The sequence below is a fragment of the Podarcis muralis genome, chromosome 16 (genome assembly GCF_964188315.1).
Source record: "Podarcis muralis chromosome 16, rPodMur119.hap1.1, whole genome shotgun sequence".
NCBI classification, from domain to species: Eukaryota; Metazoa; Chordata; class Lepidosauria; order Squamata; family Lacertidae; genus Podarcis; species Podarcis muralis.
Window position 1 is genome coordinate 8,580,274 of NC_135670.1, and position 21,848 is coordinate 8,602,121.

Genomic DNA, 21,848 nt, shown 5'->3' on the forward strand with positions numbered 1-21,848 from the left:
TGCTAAGCTAGAAGAAGAAGTCTGAGCTATGCTTACCAGATTTTTTTCAAGGAATCTAGAGACACTTAAAAAAAATATTCATGCTTTATTATTTTAGGAAAGGGTTGCCCAGAGTTCTTGACCTTTTTAGGGGGGGAACCCCAAAGTTGCTGGGTGTGCACCTCATCACAAGGCAGGCAGAGAAGCCCATCTAAGATAAAGGTAAAGGGAACCCTGATCATTAGGTCCAGTCGTGACTAACTCTGGGGTTGCGGCGCTCATCTCGCTTTCTTGGCCGAGGGAGCCGGCATACAGCTTCCGGGTCATGTGGCCAGCATGACTAAGCCGCTTCTGGCGAACCAGAGCAGCACACGGAAACGCCGTTTACCTTCCCGCCGGAGCGGTACCTATTTATCTACTTGCACTTTGACATGCTTTCGAACTGCTAGGTTGGCAGGAGCAGGGACCGAGCAATGGGAGCTCACCCCGTCGCGGGGATTCGAACCGCCGACCTTCTGATCGGCAAGTCCTAGGCCCATCTACAAATACACAAATGCCCCCCCCAAAAGAGATTGGGGGGGGGGGGAGAGAGATTGAGTAAAAGCGCTCGCTGGTCTTGGGAAAACACGCATTAAAACACACACACAAGGCTCTGTCTCTCTCTCTCTGTCTTGCAATGCAGAACAGCTAATTTCTAGGCTTCTCCTCCTCTTCTTCACCGCCTCAGCGCGTCGCTCGCTGCCCCCCAACTTGGGTGCGCAGAGCCCACAGCAGAAGAGCGCCACAGGCTTTTCTGCTGTGGGTGGCTCTGTGCGATTTTGGGGCGAGCGTTGATCAAGGAAGTGAGCCAGAAGGAAGCTCTCTGGCTCATGCCTCGGTTTAAATAGCCCCCCAGCCAGCAGATTGGCTGGCTGGGACTTTGACGTGGCCGTGACTTCCGGTGCTGCCTCGCTGCCATGGCACCTGCCATGTTGCCTCCCCAGAAGTCCCCAGGCATAAATTCAGGGACATTAATTAAAATCCGGGGACAGATTTTGTCCGGGGACAGATTTGTGAATCCGGGGACGTCTGGTAACCCTAGTCTGAACTGGTACACGATCCCTATGTTGCAGAGAAAGGCTGGCGTTTGCTTAGCGGTAGAGCACCTTTTTTCCCCAGTTTCCAACCCTGAAAACTCCAGGCAGGGCTGGGAGACGCTCCCTGTCTGAAAACCCTGGAGAGCTGCTGCCTGCCAGTGTAGACAGTACTGAGCTAGATGGGCCCAATCGTCTCACTTGAAAGAAGGTGGCTTGCTATGTTCCTGTTTAAGGTTGACTTCTGTGTAGAGCTATGAGGGCTGGAACCATCGAATTGAAGAATTTGAAGGGACCCTGAGAGTCGTCTAGTCCAACGCCCTGCAATACAGGAATCTCAGTTAGGTCATACTTGACAGATGGCCATCCAACCTCTGTTTAAAAACCTTGAAGGAAGCAGAGCCCACTGCCAGCTTTAAAGGAAGTCCGCTCCACGGTTGAACAGCTCTTACTGTCAGAAAGTTCCTCCTGATGTTTGTGGCGATCACACACAGGGCCCCGGACGTTTGACGGTCTGTTGACCCTGTGCCGCCACTGCGATTGCTTTTTCTGCTGCCACCACCCCGTATCTCACGGGGACACACGGAGTCCAGTCAGTTGTAAACATAAACAAATAATCAAGTTTATTTTTAAATGCAGGAACAAGCTTATGGTTACAGTTAATTTTTCTTGGCAGTTTCTTATTCTTAGTTCCTAACAACTCCAAACTGATTATTCCAACTAACTATCTGACTCCATCTAACAATTCCTCTCACACTCTCACAATACAACTCTACCAACCCACACCTAAATCTCCCTCTTCCTTCTTCAACTCCCAAACCTCAACTCTCAACTCAACTCAACTCCCAAACCTCACAATCTCATTCTTGTAACTTGAAGCCATTGGTTTAGGTCCAAAGAGGAGAAAACAGGCTTGCTCCGTGTGACAGTCCTGTAGATATCAAAAGGTGGCTATCATATCTCCTCTCAGTCTCTACCAGGCTAAACATACCCAACTCCCTCAACCATTCCTCATAAGGCCCTTGATCATCTTGGTTGCCCTCCTCTGAAAACCTTCCAGCTTCTCAATCTCCTCAAATAGTGGCTCCCAGAATTGGACTCAGGACTCCAGGTCTGACCAAGGCAGAATAGAGTGGGACTATTACTTCCCTTGATCTGGACACTCAACTTCTGTTGATTCAGCCTAGAATAGCATTAGCTTTATTTGCTGCTGCATCACACTATTGACTCATGTTCAGCTTGTGGTCTACAAAACCCCCTAGATCCTTTTCACTTTTAAATGCCTGCGGACTGTCTCGCCAGAGTGGTGCATGCTCTAGTAATCTCCCGCTTGGACTACTTCAATGCCCTCTACGTGGGGCTACCTTTGAAGGTGACCCAGAAACTACAACTAATCCAGAATGCGGCAGCTAGACTGGTGACTGGGACTGGCTGCCGGGACCACATAACACCGGTCCTGAGAGATCTGCATTGGCTCCCAGTACATTTCCGAGCACAATTCAAAATGTTGGTGCTGACCTTTCAAGCCCTAAACAGCCTCGGTCCAGAATACCTGAAGGAGCGTCTCCACCTCCATCGTTCTGCCTGGACACTGAGGTCCAGCGCTGAGGGCCTTCTGGCGGTTCCCTCACTGTGAGAAACCAAGTTACAGGGAACCAGGCAGAGGGGCTTCTCAGTAGTGGCGCCCACCCTGTGGAACGCCCTCCCATCAGATGTGAAGGAAATAAGCAGCTATCTTATCTTTAAAAGACATCTGAAGGCAGCCCTGTTTAGGGAAGTTTTTAATATTTAATGCTTTATTGTTTTTAACACTCGAATGGGAGCCGCCCAGAGTGGCTGGGGAAAGTCAGCCAGATGGGCGGGGTATAAATAATAAATTATTAGTAGTAGTAGTATTAGTAGTAGTATTATTACTATTACTACTACTACTGGCAAGCCAGGTGTCCGCCATCTTATATTTGTGCAGCTCGTTCTTCCTGCCTAAGTGCAGAATCTTAACATTTGTCCCTCTTGAAATCCATTTTGTTAGCTTGAGCCCAGTTCTCCAATCTGTCAAGGCCATATCGAAAACCCAATTCTGTTTTCAGTGACATTGGCTACCCCTCCCAGTTTGGTACCATCTGCTTAGTTGATGAGCATCCCCTCAGTGCCTTAATCCAAGATGTTTATAAAGACATCAGACCAAGGGCCCAGGGCAGACCCTTGTGGCATGCCGCCATTGTCACTTTTCCCCAGAATGATGGAGAACCATTCGTGAGCAGTCTTTGGGTTCTGTCAGTCAACCAGCTACAAATCCATCTTGCGGTTATCTCGTCCAGTTCACATTTTACCAGCTTCTCTGCAAAAATATTATGGGGGACTTTGTCAAAAGCCTAACTGAAATCAAGGTACACTTATGTCCACAGTATTCCTATGATCCACGAAACCTGTAATTATCAATAACAGAAACGAGATTCATCTGCCATGACTTGTTTTTGAGAAACCCATGCTCCCGGCATCCTTTCCCGATTGCTCACCGACCAATTATCTGTTTAATTATCCGTTCTGGGATCTTCCCTGGTATCGGTGTCAAGATGACTAGTCGGTGCCGGCATGTCAGCTCCCTATCGCATCTTCCCATCTTCCCTACCTGAAACCTGACCTCCTAGAGCTCAGGCGCATGTTGGCCTTTGCTGGGAGTGTAAATGATTTAAATACAGGAGTCCACCATGACAACACACACACAACCAGCTCCCAAAACAGAATCCAAAACTGCAGCCCCGCGGATTCTCTGACTTCCTCCCTGCTAACCCATCACCAAATAAAAAGAAAACTTGAAGACCTTGTTATCACCCAGGAGTTCATCCGTTTAATTAGGTATTAATTAGGAAGATTAAGGTGTTTTTTTATGTATGTAAATTTGCTTTTTCTTCTTTATTTTTCCCCTGTATTATCTTCTTTTCCTGTTTCTTAATTGTTTTTTCTTTAATTTTCTTTTTGTAGTATGAGATTGTAAATTCTTTGTATAAGTGTGTAATTTAAATTAATAAAGATTATTAAAAAAAAAAGGAGTTCATCGGTTGCCCTGGGTGATATTAATGCTCTTGCTGCCGCACGCCACTGCAAGTTGGCTGTTTGCAACATCTGGATCCGAGTTCTGTCTCTGAAGACATGCTTTTAGGAATGGGGTTCCTGTCTGGCTACCTGTCATGCTTTAATGTCTTGCTGTTAATGCTGGACCTGCCTTCATGGGCAATGGGTGCTTAATTGCATTGCACCTGACCCTGGAGCGGGCGAGCCAGAGGGGCAAAGTTCAGGGTCCAAAAGGTTTGTTTTCCACCTCTTCTGGAATGCAAAAAATAGTTATGGAGTTCAGGTTCCCTTGTTTGGAGCCCCGGGAGATAACCTGGGCTCTCCTCTCCTCATTTGAAATAGTAGTAGTAATAATAATAATAATAATAATAATAATAATAATAATAATAATAATTAATAGGCTCATCGCTAAGCCTCTCCACCCCATGCTCTTTACTCAGAAGTAAGCCCCCCCTGATTTTGCTGGTGTGTAACAATGCGGATGGCGCTGTGGTCTAAACCACAAAGCCTAGGGCTTGCCAATCAGAAGGTCGGCGGTTCGAATCCCTGTGACGGGGTAAGCTGCCGTTGCTTGGTCCCAGCTCCTGCCAACCTAGCAGTTCAAAAGCATATCAAAGCGCAAGTAGATAAATAGGTACCACTCTGGCGGGAAGGTAAAAGGCGTTTCCGCTCGCTGCTCTGGTTCGCCAGAAGTGGCTTAGTCATGCTGGCCACATGACCCAGAAGCTGTCTGCGGACAAACACCGGCTCCTTTGGCCTGAAAGCGAGATGAGCACCGCAACCCCAGAGTCATCCGTAGCTTGACTTAATGGTTAGGGATTCCTTCACCTTCGCCTTTAACTTCCTTGTCAGCGATTGAGCTCCTCAGATTCGTTTTTTTGCACAGCTTCTCCTAATAGGTGCATTTTTTTAAGCTTTAATTTTGGAGCGGTGGTTTGTCTGGGATTTTGAAAGATACCAGTTCCTATACCGTTTTGGAGTATTCCGACTGGATCAATTCGGCTTGAAATACCAAATCCTGTCCCATCCCTGTCCCACGACTGATGTTCCGATGGGTTGGCGGTGACGGTTGGAGGATGGGTGGCGGTCAGTGGATTGAGGTTGAATCCTGACAAGAAAGAAGTACGATTTCTGGGAGACAGGGAGCAGGCAAGTGGGCGGGGGGAGGGACTCCCTAGTCCTGATGAAACAACGATTTGACGTTTGGAAGACATCGGAAGGCAGCGTTGTTCAGAGATTTTAATGGTTGATGTTTTAGTGTGTTTTGTTGGGAGAAGTGGCTGGGCTGACCCGGTCGGATGGGTGGTGTCAGGGGTTCAGGGACAGAGGCACAGGTGAGGGAGGAGACGGAGAGCGAGGGGGAAGAATCCCAGGACAGCGAGGAAGAGGATGACGATGACTTGAGGGATTCCATGAGTCTTTCAAGTGAATCGGAAGATTCCCAGAAGGGGGCGCCGGTGGTCAGGCCAAGGGGAGTCACAGGGGGGACTCGTCAGGAGCAGGGGACCAGCAGGGGAACCCAAAGTGGGAGCTGGGAGTCGGGACCGGCTTCTCCGCCAGAGCGCAGTGAAGGGGGTGGAGATTCCAGTGTGACAGGGGAAGCAGGTCCGAAAGCAGAGAGGGAGGGGAGATCGGAGCAAGACACCGTCCCGGAAGGGGAGGGGAGTAGTGCAGGGAGTAGTGTAACTGTCAAGAGGAAGGTTAGAGGTTGCGAACGTGCGCCAAGTTCAAATGTGGAGGCGCGCGGAAGAACAGGGAGCCCAGAGGAGGAGCCAGGTCCCAAAGCACGCAGGAGGGGGGAAGAGCTGTCTGGGGATTCCGCGTCAGGGGAATCCAGGAGGGGCGAAACCCCAGGGGGCAGAAAGACCCTGCGGAAAAGGAAAGAAAGGAAGAGGTGGAGCAGCACAGCCCTCTTAAACTGGTGCAGAGGAGGGAGTGACTCAGAGGGGACTTCAGCGGTCTAAGCGTAACAGACGTGGGGCTGCGCGCCTCGGCTGTGGAGCGGACAAAACACTGCAATAAAGATCTTTGTACATAAATTGGACTTGGCGTTGGTCTCTTGTGAGCTGGGACCTGAGGCAGCCCTGACAGGTGGCATATAAATAATAAAATTATTATCACTTATTATGGGCTTCGTAGAGTGCAAATTCCAACGCTCCTCTCTCTAGGTACATTTTTATCACTTTGCCAGCTGGCAGCCAAAATCCAGGACCCCATAGCCCAGAACTCAGAGCTCTCTCTGTGGGCACGTGCGCCATCGCCCCAGCAGAGCCGTAGCTTCCGTGCCAGGGTGGCACTAGGGCCTGGCAAACGAGCGAGCGAGAGGCTGAGCAGACTTTTGATGTGCCAGGGCCTCTTGCCAGTCTGTTTTTCCTACTCGGGAGTAAGCCGCCTTGAGTTCAGCAGAGCTTAACTCCCAGGTCAGTAAGCAACCTAAGAAAGGGTTTACATGTTCGCTGGGCTTTCTTGCGGAAGCCAACAAGAGAAATTCATTCTGTGGAGGCTACAATCAAACAGCAGCCAAAGAAATGGCAAAATAATAATAATAAAGGAAGGGACCCCTGACCATTAGGTCCAGTCGTGACTGACTCTGCGGTTGTGGTGCTCATCTCAATTTATTGGCCGAGGGAGCCGGCGTACAGCTTCCGGGTCATGTGGCCAGCAGGACTAAGCCGCTTCTGGCAGCGCATGGAAACACCGTTTACCTTCACGCCGGAGCGGTACCTATTTATCTATTTGCACTTTGACGTGCTTTCGAACTGCTAGCTTGGCAGGAGCAGGGACCGAGCAACGGGAGCTCACCCCATCGCAGGGATTCGAACCGCCAACCTTCTGATTGGCAAGTCCTAGGCTCTGTGGTTTAACCCACAGCACCACCCGCGTCCTAATAATAATAATAATTATTATTATTATTATACCCTGCCCATTTGGATGGGTTTATTTATTTATTTATATTTGTATGTGTACACGCAGACAATCATTATTATCTCATATTAAAATTTGGGAGAGGGTGGCTCTTCGCACACTCCTCCAGTGTACACTAGTGGCCAAAATTGTGGAACCTTCTGTAAAAAAATGTATTTCCGAGGTTTGATGGCTCACTAATACCACTTTGTTTTGGAGGAATACCTGTGGGGTTTTTTCCTGTGGGGACACAGGGGGACGCATACCCCTAAACATTTTGCGAATTTAACGGGAGAATAAATTCACTGTATTTATTTTCCCCGATTTGAACTGTATTTATTTTTCCCAGGTGGTGATTTTCTTGAGCCAAAATAAGAGTACCCCTCAACATTTTTTTAAGAAAGAAAGCACTGAGTTATGCCATAAAATTATATAGCGATGGGAAGATAATTTAATTAAGAACGTAATGCAATAGCTTTTATGAAGGGTTATTTATTACAACAGCAGTCATGAAGAAGAAACGTGAAATACACGGGGGGGAAATGAGATATACAGGTTAAATTGCCATGTTGGCACTTGGTGATAAATAAGTGTGTTTGGGGCTGCAGTTTGGGCACCCGGTCTCTAAAAGGTTCGCCATCGCTGCCATAGCCCATCGCTTCCACCCCATGACCATCAGAAAATGGAAGATGATTGGTGCCAGGTCAAACAGGGTTCCTAGCGCCACCTGGGAGCGACAACGTAGGCATGATGCAGGAGTGTTGACCCAGCGCAAAGATTCTCCCAAAGGTCTTTTCCCCTATTTTTTTCTCTCTCTCTCTTTCCCAGGTGATTACTCTGAGCGCATCTGCGCAGGCCACCACCAGCGAAGGAACGAAGGGTGGCTATTTTAGCTCAGCCCTGGCAAGCGGAATTGCTGTAATGGTAGCCATCCACGTTTCGGGAGGAGTTTCCGGTGAGAAAGGGGAGGTTCTCTTGTGCATGAGCCCCAGGGATGGGGCAGGCACTTCGTCCAGGCCTCGCTCAAAATTTGGGGCAATTGTGGGGGAGAGATGCAGTGTTTATCTCCTTATAAAAAGGTAAAGGGACCCCTGACCGTTAGGTCCAGTCGTGACCGACTCTGGGGTTGCGGCGCTCATCTCGCTTTATTGGCCGAGGGAGCCGGCGTACAGCTTCCGGGTCATGTGGCCAGCATGATTAAGCCGCTTCTGGCGAACCAGAGCAGCGCACGGAAACACTGTTTACCTTCCCGCCAGAGCGGTACCTATTTATCTACAGTGGTACCTCGGGTTACATACGCTTCAGGTTACATACGCTTCAGGTTACAGACTCCGCTGACCCAGAAATAGTGCTTCAGGTTAAGAACTTTGCTTCAGGATGAGAACAGAAATGGTGCTCCGGCGGCGCAGGGGCAGCAGGAGGCCCCATTAGCTAAAGTGGTGCTTCAGGTTAAGAACAGTTTCAGGTTAAGTACAGACCTCCAGAATGAATTAAGTACTTAACCCGAGGTACCACTGTACTTGCACTGTGTTTATTTATCTACTTGCACTTGGATGTGCTTTCGAATTGCTAGGTTGGCAGGAGCAGGGACCGAGCAACAGGAGTTCACCCCATCGCAGTGATTCGAACTGCCGACCTTCTGATCGGCAAGTCCTAGGCTCTGTGGTTTAATTCACAGCGCCACCCGTGTCCCTACTATCTCCTTATAAATCCTTTTTTAAAAGGCAACAGCAGCAAATTTTATAGTTTATTTTGTTTTGCAAAGGCAAGGGCACAAGTTAAGCCTGGTAAAATCTGAGCAGTGCCGGATTTACGTATAAGCTTAGCAAGCTATAACTTAGGGCCCCACTCTCTTGGGGGCCCCAAAAAAATTTAAAGGGGAAAAAACCTGGATGTACATTTCCAAAATATAAGATAAAAAAGAAATAAAATAAAACCTACCGTACATACAGCAACAGTGGCAATTGGCTTTAGATACCTATGAGATCCCTATATTACCTTATAGCATATATTCAACACAAAAAACAACAAGTTGTTGTTGACATATAAAGGGCCCGTTGCCTTCAGTAGCTTAGGGCCTCATCAAACCTAAATCCGGCCCTGAATCTGAGGCGCAGAATACAGTGCTGAACTCAGGCTGTAGCTTCCTGATCATAGCGGCTTTCTATCAGTTTTGTTTTCGAATATGCAAGTTGCTAGTCCTTAGTGTTGGAACAAAATTTAGGCTTGAAACTGCATGGGTTAAAAAGATCACAAGCGGAAAACCTACTTTGGTGGTACTTTCTGAAACAATACCGTAGCCAAGACACAACCATCCTTTGAAATTCTCTGCCTGTCTCTGTATATGAATTTTGTATATGAATTTTGTATATGATTTTGCCTAATAGAGACATCTTTTTCAATATGGGCAAATATTTCTAAAATGTGCAAGCATCTTCCAACACTTCTCCGATTAAAATAGGGGTGTCCCATTCCATAATGATAATTTTACTATTTATACACACCCTACTGGTTTGCCTCAGCTACTCTGGGCAGCTTCCAACATGTATTAAATCGTAATAAAATATTTAAAAAATCTTCCCTATACAGGATTGCCTTCAGACAACTCGGGGGTCGGATAACTCCATACCCTCCAACATTTCTCCAATGAAAATAGGGACATCCTAAGGAAAAGTGGGACATTGCAAGATCAAATCAAAATGGCTTCTCTATATCAGGGACGTCCCTGGAAAATAGGGACATTTGGAGGGTGTGTCCATAGTAACAAACAATAAGCAGATTCACAACGCAGCTGTTGCAATAATGAACAATGGAAAGTCAAGCATATCAACTTTAAAGAGTCCTTCTGGAAAGTCCCATGGGCTGATGGAGGAGTTATAGTTCGGCTAGATTTATTCACATAAGAAATTAAAGCAACACCTTATATTGTCAAAGTCATATTCTTTTTATCCTTTGGAGTCTTTCATCTTAACAGAGACATCTTTGCAGAGCCACCTTCCCTAACGTGCTATTATATGCACATTTTACCCATGTGTATACGGGACGCGGGTGGCGCTGTGGGTTAAACCACAGAGCCTAGGACTTGCCAATCAGAAGGTCGGCGGTTCGAATCCCCGCGACGGGGTGAGCTCCCATTGCTCGATCCCTGCTCCTGCCAACCTAGCAGTTCGAAAGCACGTCAAAAGTGCAAGTAGATAAATAGGTACCACTCTGGCGGGAAGGTAAACGGCGTTTCCGTGCGCTGCTCTGTTTTGCCAGAAGCGGCTTAGTCATGCTGGCCACATGACCCGGAAGCTGTACGCTGGCTCCCTTGGCCAATAAAGCGAGATGAGCGCCGCAACCCCAGAGTCGGTCACGACTGGACCTAATGGTCAGGGGTCCCTTTACCTTTACCTTACCCCTGTGTATGCATTTTTGTACACGTGGCTTGGCTGCATTGAAAAGTTTGGCGAAGCACAAACTTCAGAAGATGGCTGCGTCCCAGTTTCGTGCATTGTTTCAGAAAATGCAATGAAGTTGTTTAAGACCCGCATCAGAATTATTCTCTGTCACTTATGTGGATGCTTGCTGGGGATTGGGCCAGTCCTGCTTCCCCTGTCCTTCCTCTGAAAAGACCCCACTTTACACACCTGGGAAAGCCACGTGGAGGTGCTCGCCAAAGATTTATTCTCCGGGGATTCCTTTCTGTTGACTGCAAGCTCCTTATCGCCTCTGGTCCCTGTTATCTCTGCCAACCTTAGCTCCCGGAGCTATGACTCAGCCACCTTATGACCAGCTACCAGCAGTTATTATCAACCCCGATAGCTCAATGGAGCCTCCGTGGCCAGTGGCAGTGTACCTGCTGAGGCTCTGGGGCAGGGAACAAATACTTGGGTTTCAAAGGGCTGTTTCCATCAAGTCCTGGTAGAAACTTGCAATCGGTCCAACGAGCGCCCCTGCCTGCCCGCTCCCTCCTCTTTCTCTTTCTTAGTCCCAGTTTTGCCCCTTGTAGAACTCAGAAGGGAGGAGGAGGAGGAGGATGGGGCAAATATAGAATTAGCTGGCCCTGCCTGTCATTGGCTCTGGCGCCACCTGCTGTTAGGCTCCCTGCCTTCCACCCTACCAGTCTCCAATGGGCACTAGTTTTTGACATGCTTAGTTCTCTCTGCCTGGGGCTGATTTGCACCACTACTCAGAAGAAGAGGTCAGTGTAGTATTATCTATACCATGGGTAGGCAAACTAAGGGCTGGGGGCCGGATCTGGCCCAATCGCCTTCTAAATCCGGACCACGGACAGTCCGGGAATCAGCATGTTTTTACATGAATAGAATGTGTCCTTTTATTTAAAATGCCTCTCTGGGTTATTTGTGGGGCATAGGAATTCATTACTTTTTTTTCAAAATCCGTTCATCCCCCCCCCCGCCCAAAATATAGTCCAGCCCCCCCACAAGGTCTAAGGAACAGTGGACCTGTATGGGCCTGAAACGATGGGTGAACTCTCACAAGAGGAGAGGCGTCTACCCCTCACAGAGCTACAATTCACAGCGCCCTGAACAAACTGTGGTTCCCAGGATTCTTTAGGGGGAATAAAAAGGTAGAAGGTAAAGGGACCCCTGATCATTAGGTCCAGTCGTGACTGACTCTGGGGTTGTGGCGCTCATCTCGCTTTATTGGCCGAGGAAGCCAGCGTACAGCAGGTCATGTGGCCAGCATGACCAAGCCGCTTCTGGTGAACCAGAGCAGCGCAGGATACGCCGTTTACCTTCCCTCCAGAGCGGTACCTATTTATTTACTTGCACTGGTGTGCTTTCGAACTGCTAGGTTGGCAGGAGCAGGGACCAAGCAACAGGAGCTCACCCCGTCGTGGGGATTCGAACCGCCGACCTTCTTGCCACCCTAGGCTCTGTGGTTTAACCCACAGCGCCACCCACGTCCCTTTAGGGGGAATAATTTGCTTTAAATATACAGTATGGTGTGTATGTGCAGCCTAAGTTCCCAGTGGCGTAGCGTGGGGGGTGCAGGGGGGGGCCGGCCGCACCGGGCGCAACATCTGGGGTTAGGGCAAATCCATGGGTTAGGGGGTGCAAATCCACAGGTTAGGGGGCGCAAATTACTTGCCTTGCCCCAGGTGCTGACAACCCATGCTACGCCACTGTAAGTTCCTAGTCCTGCAAAGGGCATGTGCAAGACCTAGTGCAATTTCACAAGCGAGAGACCATACGGAACAGGATTTCAAACACGGGTGTCGGTAGAGCATGAGACTCTTGACCTCAGGGTTGTGCGTTTGAGCCCCACATTGGGCTAAAAAGATTCTTGCATCGCAGGGGAGGTGGACTAGATGTCCCTTGTGATCCCTTCCAACTCTATGATTCTACAATTCTGCGATTCTCTCTCTCTCTCTCTCTTACAGGAGGGCACTTAAATCCAGCCTTTACGCTCACCATGTGTCTGCTTGGCCAATGCCCCTGGTGGAAACTGCCCATCTTCTCTGTCATTCAGACTATGGGAGCCTTTTTGGGCGCAGGCACCGTCTACATGCTTTATTACGGTAACGTTATCTCCCAGAGTTTTCACAGTGGGGAAAATAAGAGGCGCGTTTCTCGCCAAACTTCACAAGCTTGGCATATTACACATTCACCTGCCTCGCCGCATCTGTATTCATTGACTCTGCCCAGCTCATCTTCTGCTGGTGTAAAAGCCAATCTTTGGGTTAAAGATATACCAGATATACTAGAAAAGCCATAACCGCGCTGCGAAGTTTGCTATTGACGCCCAAAAGCATTCCTTGGCAGCCGTAGGGTGTGAAATGGCAAGCGGTGAGGCTCACTGCATATTTATTCATTTACTTAAAACACTTCTGCCGTAGGAACATGGGTAGGCAAACTATGGCCCGGGGGCTGGATCCGGCCCAACTGCCTTCTAAATCTGGCCCGTGGACGGTCTGGGAATCAGTGTTTTTACATGAGTAGAATGTGTGCTTTCATTTAAAATGCATCTCTGGGTTATTTGTGGGGCATAGGAATTCGTCCATATTTTTTCCCCAAAATATAGTCCGGCCCCCCACAAGGTCTGAGGGACAGTGGACCGGCCCCCTGCTGAAAAAGTTTGCTGACCCCTGCATAAGAACGACAACCTCTGGGTTATTTGTGGGACATAGGAATTCGTTCATTTACCCCCCAAAAAATATAGTCCGGCCCCCCACAAGGTCTAAGCGACAGTGGACCAGTCCCCTGCTGAAAAAGTTCGCCGACCCCTGCGTAAGAACGATGACACGTAGGGGAAAAACCCCCTGCCTGCAGGCTTTCAATCTAAAGAGACACAGCACAAAAGGAAAAAGGGATGAGGAGGGGAGAGGATGAACAAAAAATGCAGTGGAATCAGATGTTGAAGTTACATGGTAGTCCTTATACTGACCAGCTGGGAATGTAAACTGGTTAGGAATTACATGAAGGTGGTTTCTCAGCTGAACTGACAGAGCAGGGCTGCTGCTCTCCTTTCCCACTTTGGCTCCCCTTCCTGCAAAGCTAAGCCTCACGGCCCCTGGCTTTTCTCTCCACAGACGCCATTCACAGCTACAGCAATGGGACCCTTGCAGTCACCGGACCCCGTGAAACTGCCTCCATCTTTGCCACCTACCCAGCTCCCTACCTGTCGCTTGGCAACGGCTTCTTCGACCAGGTAGGGCCAGCTGTCCCTAGAACTCCCAGCGCTGCCCGGAGATGGAAGCATCCTTCACTCAGGGCAATGCGTCCCGTATGTCCAATTGCTCTGTGGCTGCTCCATTCATTTGCCTTGGCTCAGTGGTTAGAGCACCAGACTTGCATGCAGAAGGTCCCAGGTTCAATCCCGGCACCTCCAGGTGCGAAGAAATAATAATAATAATAATAATAATAATAATAATAATAATAATACAGTGGTACCTCAGGTTACAGACGCTTCAGGTTACAGACTCCGCTAACCCAGAAATAGTACCTCAGGTTAAGAACTTTGCTTCAGGATGAGAACAGAAATTGTGCAGCGGCAGCAGGAGGCCCCATTAGCTAAAGTGGTACCTCAGGTTAAGAACAGTTTCAGGTTAAGAATGGACCTCCAGAACGAATTAAGTTCTTAACCTGAGGTACCACTGTAATAATAAAATAATAATAATAATAATAATAATAATAATAATAATAATAATAATAATAATAATTTATACCCCGCCCATCTGGCTGGGTTTCCCCAGACACTCTGGGCAGCTTCCAGCAAAATATTAAAATACAATAATTCTTCAAATATTAAAAGCTTCCCTAAACAGGGCTGCCTTCAGATGTCTTCTAAAAGTCAGATAGTTGTTTATTTCTTTGGCATCTGGTGGGAGGGCATTCCACAGGACGGGTGCCACCACCGAGAAGGTCCTTCTCAGACTGGTGCTGAGTTTCCGGGGCCTGGATAAACAAATAGCTGGTCTCCGGTGGTTTCCAATGCCCCTGTGCTTTGGTTGATGTCCTGTCCTCCCTCCTCCCTCTTCCCCTCATCAGGTCCTGGGCACCGGGGTGCTGATATTGAGCATCCTGGCCATTATCGACTCCCGCAACAGGCGCGTCCCACACGGACTGGAGCCCATCGCGGTGGGCTTGCTGGTCACTGCTCTCGGCTTGGCAATGGGAGCCAACTGTATGTGCGCCATCAACCCAGCCCGGGACCTGGGCCCACGGCTCTTCACCTACCTGGCCGGATGGGGGCCTCAGGTGTTCAGGTGGGTGCGCGAGGGGCGAGGAGGCGGTGTATGTGCGTGTCAGGGACTGGGGAAAGGAGGAATGGTGGAGACCTCCTCCCCAGCCTGACCTTTCCAGAGAAGAAGGTGACAATTCAGAATTTCTACAGGGGGTTGAAGGAGGTCACAGCTCAGAGGCAGATGAGGGGGAAAGCTGGGAAATAATGGGAGAGGAGGAAGAAGCAGCAGCAGCAATAGAGGGGCGATAGCTGACGGACACAGTGTCTTTAGAAAGCATTCCAGACCCACTGTCACAGTCTGGTTCACGGGCGATCGAAGTCCCAGCAGGGGACGTCAGGACCGGGGGCAAGATGGCGGGGTGGGAGCAGGAATGGGGGTCCAGGAGTCAGGAAGCCAAGAGTCCGAGGGTCAGAGAGTTAGGAGTCACAAAGTCAGGGGTCCGAGGGTCAGGAAGCAAGGAGTCACGAAGTCAGGGGTCCGAGGATCAAGAAGCGAGGAGTCCAGGAGTCAAACACAGCAAGGCAGGGAACGTGTTGCTGTGGCAAAGAGCCGAAGGGAAATGCTGACCTTATATCCCTTCCCGGCTCTTGCCACCAGGTGCAGTGAGTTACCAATTGGCCTCACCTGTGCAGCCATGCCTTGGCTCTTCGGAACAAACTTAGGAAGGCCCCAGTCCTGCGAAGCCCTGCTGGTCACAGGGCCTGGCTCCTGCACGCACTCCTGACACTAACCTTCTCCTAGAACCTGGCGAGCCTTGAAAGTAGGCAAGCAAAGAGCTCAAAAGCAGAGGGCAATTTTCAGCACCCGTAGTCGTGATGCATGTTGGGAGAGAGGGAAGGGGTGGAGACTCACTCGGGGCAATACCATTATTCCAAGAGGCTGCCTTTCCAAGCCCCTCTCTGTGAATATTGAATAACAAGCAGTCGGTAAGGACTTTTCCCTGTCTTGGGGGTTTGATCCTTTGCCACCTGATAACATACAAGGTCTCTTTGTGCTGATGAACAGGGCAGGTAAAGGTAAAGGGACCCCTGACCATTAGGTCCAATCGTGACCGACTCTGAGGTTGCGCGCTCATCTCGCTTTACTGGCCAAGGGAGCCAGCGTTTGTCCACAGTTTTTCAGGGTCTTGTGGCCAGCATGACTAAGCCGCTTCTGGCGAACCAGAGCAGCGCACGGAAACGCTGTTTACCTTCCCGCCGGAGAGGTACCTATTTATCTACTTGCATTTTGACGTGCTTTCAAACTGCTAGGTTGGCAGGAGCAGAGACCGAGCAGCAGGAACTCACCCCGTCACGGGGATTCGAACCACTGACCTTCAGATCGGCAAGCCCTAGGCTCTGTGGTTTAGACCACAGTGCCACCCATGTCCCTGAGCAGGGCAGAGCGATGGTCAATTTGGAGGGTCCACAGCCATGCCCCCTGTAGGGAGGTTTCCATATAAAGCCACTGCTGGGATAGCTCAGTCGGTAGAGCATTAGGCTCTGAATCTCAGGGTTGTGGGTTCAAAACCCACCTTGGGGGGGGGAATAAAAATAATAATCCTGCATTGCAGGGGCTTGGACTGACCCGCAGGGTCCCTTCCAACTCTGCGATTCTATGATTCTGTGATACGCTCACCTCCTTTCCAAATTGTCTCCACACGGCTGCATCTCTGCCACCAGTCACAATTCTGCTTTATCTTTTTTTTTTTTTTGGATAAATTTTATTAGTTTTCATCCAGTTATACATTTTGTCTCGAATACAACAAATTATGACTGTTTTGGACTTCCTTCAGCATCTCTGACAATCATCCATATTTATAACTTTAGTACACATTTCCTTCTTTCGTATTGCCATTGTTCCTCCCTATTCCCATTATTTCTAATAAACAATACTTATTTATTTTTTTTACAGTGCCTCTTGAAATCCCACTAGCGTTGCATTTACGCCACATATGTTTTTCAGATAATCCACAAATTTTCCCCAGTCCTCGGTGAACTTTTGGTCTTTAGTATATCTAATTTTCCCAGTTAATTTATCCAGTTCCGCATAGTCTGTCAATTTTGATCTCCATTCCTCTATCGTCGGTATTTCCTCTTGTTTCCACTTCTGGGCCAATAAGATTCTGGCTGCCGTTACAGCATATTGGAAAAGCTTACAGTCCTTTCTTCTTACGTCCTTTCCTACAATACCTAAAAGAAAAGCTTCGGGGTTTTCCACAAAGGTATATCTTAACATTTTTTTCATTTCATTATATATCATTTCCCAAAAGCTCTTCACTTTCTTACATTCCCACCACTGATGAAAGAACGCCCCTTCTTTATCTTTGCATTTCCAACATTTGTTATCAACCTTGTACATCTTTGCTAGTTTTACAGGTGTCATGTACCAATTCTGCTTTATCTTTCCAGTGCTGGAAACTACTGGTGCTGGGTTCCGATCGTGGCTCCGATGGTGGGGGCCACCATTGGGACGGCTCTGTATGAGCTCGGGGTGGAGTTTCACCACCTGCCATCCCAGGAGGAGGAAGAGACCTTGACCGCCAAGAAGCATCACCCAGGGACGGAAAAGGATACGGAGATCTCGATTTATGCCGTGAATAAATACGCAGAGGATTGGAGAGGCGGGGGCACAGGCACCCCCCCGGACGGGGGCCACAACAAATTGGAAACTTCAAGTTCCTTTTAAAATGGGACGGTCGCTGGAAGAGGCGAGAGACTTAATCCTTTTGTATTTATATACTATTGGATGGAGTTGTTGCTGTTGGTGTTATGACTGATGTAGGTCTCTGGGCGTGTGAATTCCACACAAAAGGGCGGTGTTTTGGAATTCACAAAGGACCGCTTTCCCCCATAGATTAAGGTTACCAGACGTCCCCCTTTCCCGGGGACAGTCCCCGGATTTACAGATCAGTCACCATACAAAATCCATTGAATCCCCAGATTCATTGAAAAAAATATCTGGTAACCTTACCATAAATGAACTTTCTCGCTTGCTAAGCTCATCACCTGAGGTCGTGCGCAGAATGACTCCCACCTTTGGGGATTACACAATGGCAGCAACCAGAGACGGGGCCTTTTTTGTGGTGGCACCACTGCGGAACAACCACTCTTGAAGTATTTGCTCAGTGCGGACTCTCTTTATTGTATGGGGGGAAGAAGGCTCTATCCTACAGGGCAGGGGCTGTCGTGGTTTCAGCCTAAAGAATTCTGGGAACTGTAGTTCTATTCCCTTCCCAGAGCAGCAGTTGACAGAGAGGTTCAGCAATCCATCCATCTTTGCAGTGAATTCTGGGAATTGTAGCTCCATGAGGGGAGTCTCCGAACAACGCTCAGCAACCAGAGCAAACTACAGCTCCCAGAATTATTTGGGGGAAGCCATGACTGTTTTAAGCAGTATTGTAGCGCTTTAAATGTGTTTTGTGAATTTGGCCTTAATATGCAGCGTTGCCTTTGTGGAATGCAACAGGAAGGAGGACGGGGAGGGAACTAGAATGAGTTGACTTAGCCACTCCTTGGCTCTGGCGCCACCTGCTGTCAGGCTCCCTGCCTTCCGCCCCACTAGCCCCAATGAGCACCAGCCACCATTGGCTGGGGAAAGCTGCCAATCACCACAGACCAAGAGGAAGTTGCCGTCTTCCTCGTATTACCATCAGCCCTAGTCAATAGGACTGATGGTCAGGGATGATGGGAGTTGTAGTCTAGCAGTGTCCGGAGGGACGCAGGTTTCCCCCCATTCCTGAGGCTAGACAATAGTGAGCTACATGGAGCAATGGTTTGCCTTGGCACAATGCAACTTACTTGACCTAATGCTGCTATGATGACTTGTGTTCTTTGTGTGTGTGTGTGTTCTGTTAATTTTATTCGATGTTTTCTTGCTGCTGTTCTGATGGATGAATTGTTTAAATGCTTTTTATCGATCGCTGTATTGTAACGAGATGAAAGGATGAAATAAAATGAAAAATGGTTTCTAAAATATGTAGGGTGCTGGGAAAAAGCCCTTTAACATAGAGGTGGGAAACTTGGCCCCACCCTGTGCATTGTTGAACTCCAACTCCCACCTTCCCTGACCACTGGCTCCCCACCCCTGCTTTTTACCTCTGTGGGTACATGTAATATGTGATTCCTGATTGGTTGGGACAGGATTGTTCTAGGACAGTAGCGGAATCTGTTCCTGGGCTCCAACTCCCATCATCCCTGACCATTGGGCCACACTCCCTGGGGCTGATAGGAGTTGGAGTCCAACAGCTCCTGGACGGCCACAAGTTTCCCATCTCTGCTGTGACATAAAAGGCGTCTTAATTCTCTCCACCCCCGTCAGTTTTTGGCTCTCTCAGGCGTCGCACTCTGTATATGCTCAGAGGTGCTCTGTGGTTATTAAACTGCATCTTTTAGAACCACATCCCAAAAGGCTTATTCTGCATCCAAGATGGAGACCAGGCTACATCTTGCAGTGTGTCAGGTGGCAGAGACCAAGAGCCTTGCCATGGGAGGGTGGAGAAAAGTACCAGCCTTTCTTCCAGAGCTGAATGGATGCGCTCCACAGCTAGGTCGAAAAACTAAATTAACGCAGCGCCAGGCAGAGCCTTGAGAACCTGTCATTCTACTTAACGACATAAGACATCAGGGGTTCCCCACCAAAGTCACACCCCAGCGAGGCTGCCGGTTGAGGAATGGCGAATAGCAGCTCCACCCTGTGAGGTAGGCTTAGACTGACAGACAGTGGCTGACCTGAGGTCATTCAGGCTGCTTCATGGCTGAGTGGGAGGATTCGAACCCTGCTCTCTCCCAGCTCTGAATCCACTGGGCCACATTTGCTTTCATTTGTATGTGTGTGTGTGTGTGTGTGTAATGAAACCCAATGAAGTATCTTCCTATACATATAGGAATGCAAGGCTGTCGTCGCACCGAGTCACAACCCCAGATCTGCATGAAGTCAGGCAGGGCAGGGTGGAGAGGAAGAGGAGGCAGCAGAGGGATGGATGAAGCCGGGGTGGAAGGGCACAGAGGGGTTAGGAGGACACTGGAGTATGGTTACCAGATGTCCCCGTTTCCCGGGGACAGTCCCCAGATTTACAAATCCGTCCCTGGACAAAATCCGTCCCCGGAATGTCCCCGGATTTCATTTAATGTGGAAGCCGCCCAGAGTGGCTGGGGAAACCCAGACAGATGGGCGGGGTACAAATAATAAATTATTATTATTATTATTATTATTATTATTATTATTATTATTATTAGTTCCATCATCATCATCCCCAGATTTATATTTTTAGTGTTTTAGATTTATTAGTAGGGAATAAATGTTGCATGATTGGTTCGACAGCACAAGACACATCATATGGGGACTTCTGGCGAGGAAAAATGGCGGGCGCTACAGCAGCGAGCAGCTCCTGAAGCCAGCCAGAGCCAACTGCGCTACCAGGCTGGCTCCGGGCTGCTGAGACTGCCACTGCCACCACCACTGCCGAGAGGGAACCGGGGACGCCCATGCGTCAACTGGGGGAACCATTGACAGCCCCCTCTGGGCAACCCAAATCGAGCAGGGAGCGAGAGCACACGGCCACCCGGCCAACTGCCCAGTGGCGCTCCAGGGCTAGGAAAACCCTGGAGCTGACGCAGGGAGAAGGAGGAGAGGAGAAGGAGAAGGAAGCGAGAGAAAGAGGAAGGAGGGGAGGGGAGCCCTGACCTTGCCGGACCACTGCCGCCACTTAGAAAAAGTAGGGGAGCACTGGGAGGGCAAGGACATGTGGCCGAGCCCAGGCCCAACCCAAGCCTACTCCATGGCGGCTAGGACTCCAAGAGAGCAGGCTGGGGCCCAGGTGTGATAGGAATTTTGAGATCTTAGATATATGGTAATGTTCATAAGCGTACCAACCAAGCACGTACATAGATCAGCACAGGAAGACTGACCTGGAATCATTTTGATTCCCAAACTGAGCAAATGTTTTCTCTGCAAGGTCAAAGTGGGAAACCTCCCCATTGTCTCTTTCTTCACAAATCCTGTCTTAAGGGCACATTTAAGATTTGAACAGGGTGTGAGCCTGTGACCTGGCCCAGGAATTAAGTATTTATCATTACAGAAGACTGGCCAGGCTCCCCAGGCAATCCAATCAAGTAACCTGCCAGACAGGAGATAAACAACATTCAAATTTCTGTTTTAGACCGCCTTTTCTGTGATGTAGGTGTGATGTATCTGAGGGGTGGTCTTAGGTTACACACCTTCTGTGATGTATGTATGATGTTTCTGGGGGTGATCTTAATCTACAGGGTGGCAATTTCAAAAGTCTTTATAAGGCCTTGCGCGCCATTGTTCTGGGTCCCTCCTCTCTCCTGCGGGTGAGGGGAGCACCCTGTTGCAACAGATCAATAAAGATCAGGCTTACTAGCTGCTTTGCTTCTCAATATTCTCTGGTTGGCCTCTGTTCTTTTCTCCTACCAATAGGGAACCTATGTAAGGACTCTATATGGGCTCTTGGATACCCCATAAGGGAAAAGGGCAACTTTTGTTTACAACAGAGGAGACCTCAGAAGAGAAAATATGACTTCTTAATGTTTTTTTAAAAAACTTTTTTTAATAAAAAAAATTTATCTTTTTTAAAAAAGTGTCCCCGGATTCTTTGAAAAAAATCTGGTAACCTTACGCTGGAGGAGGGAGCAAGGTGTAAGGAGAGAGAGTGGAGACCTGGAAAGGCGGCTGGTGGGTTGCTGGGGATGCAATGAGCAACAAGAACAGGGGTAGCAGCCCCCAAGGTGTGTTCTGTGTGTGGCTGGCGATGTTAACTTGGCACGGTGGAGCATTCTTCTACAGAGATGCAGGCTAGTGTGAGGCCAGGCTTGAGGTGTCTCTGTTTTTGCCCTCTTTCTTCCTGCTGGAAGAATCAGCTTATGCCGCCTCTCCTGGGAGCCAGGTAAGCGAAAAGAGGTTGCGGGAGGAGAAGGCCCATTTAGCAGAGTGTACAGAAAGGGAAAGTCCCAGGCTGGAAACCCAAGAAGCTTCGTTGCAAGATTCTGCCGGCAGCACTTCATTTCTTCGTTTAAAACGCCTTTGGCCAATCGATATGCTCACCCCGCCGGAAGGCATAACGAGCGAGAGCGTGTTAAAATTTGCAACCTTCCCAAATGAAAATAATAAGACAACGGAAACAAAAC

General features: G+C 48.9%; 1 protein-coding gene across 2 annotated transcripts in view; it reads left to right on the forward strand.

The window, feature by feature from the left end:
- Nucleotides 1–21,848, forward strand: part of ATP8B2 (ATPase phospholipid transporting 8B2) — a 92,460-nt gene that overhangs the window by 646 nt on the left and 69,966 nt on the right. Inside the window, exons 2-6 of one of the 2 annotated variants that reach the window (XM_028710986.2) lie at nt 7,857–7,983; nt 12,418–12,555; nt 13,567–13,685; nt 14,525–14,742; nt 17,112–18,689. In XM_028710986.2, the coding sequence (XP_028566819.2) occupies nt 7,857–7,983; nt 12,418–12,555; nt 13,567–13,685; nt 14,525–14,742; nt 17,112–17,388 (879 nt within the window). In that variant the 3' untranslated portion in view covers nt 17,389–18,689. Of the gene's footprint in view, nt 1–7,856; nt 7,984–12,417; nt 12,556–13,566; nt 13,686–14,524; nt 14,743–17,111; nt 18,690–21,848 lie in introns of those variants that run through there. The other variant, XM_077920029.1, reaches the window with a different exon arrangement.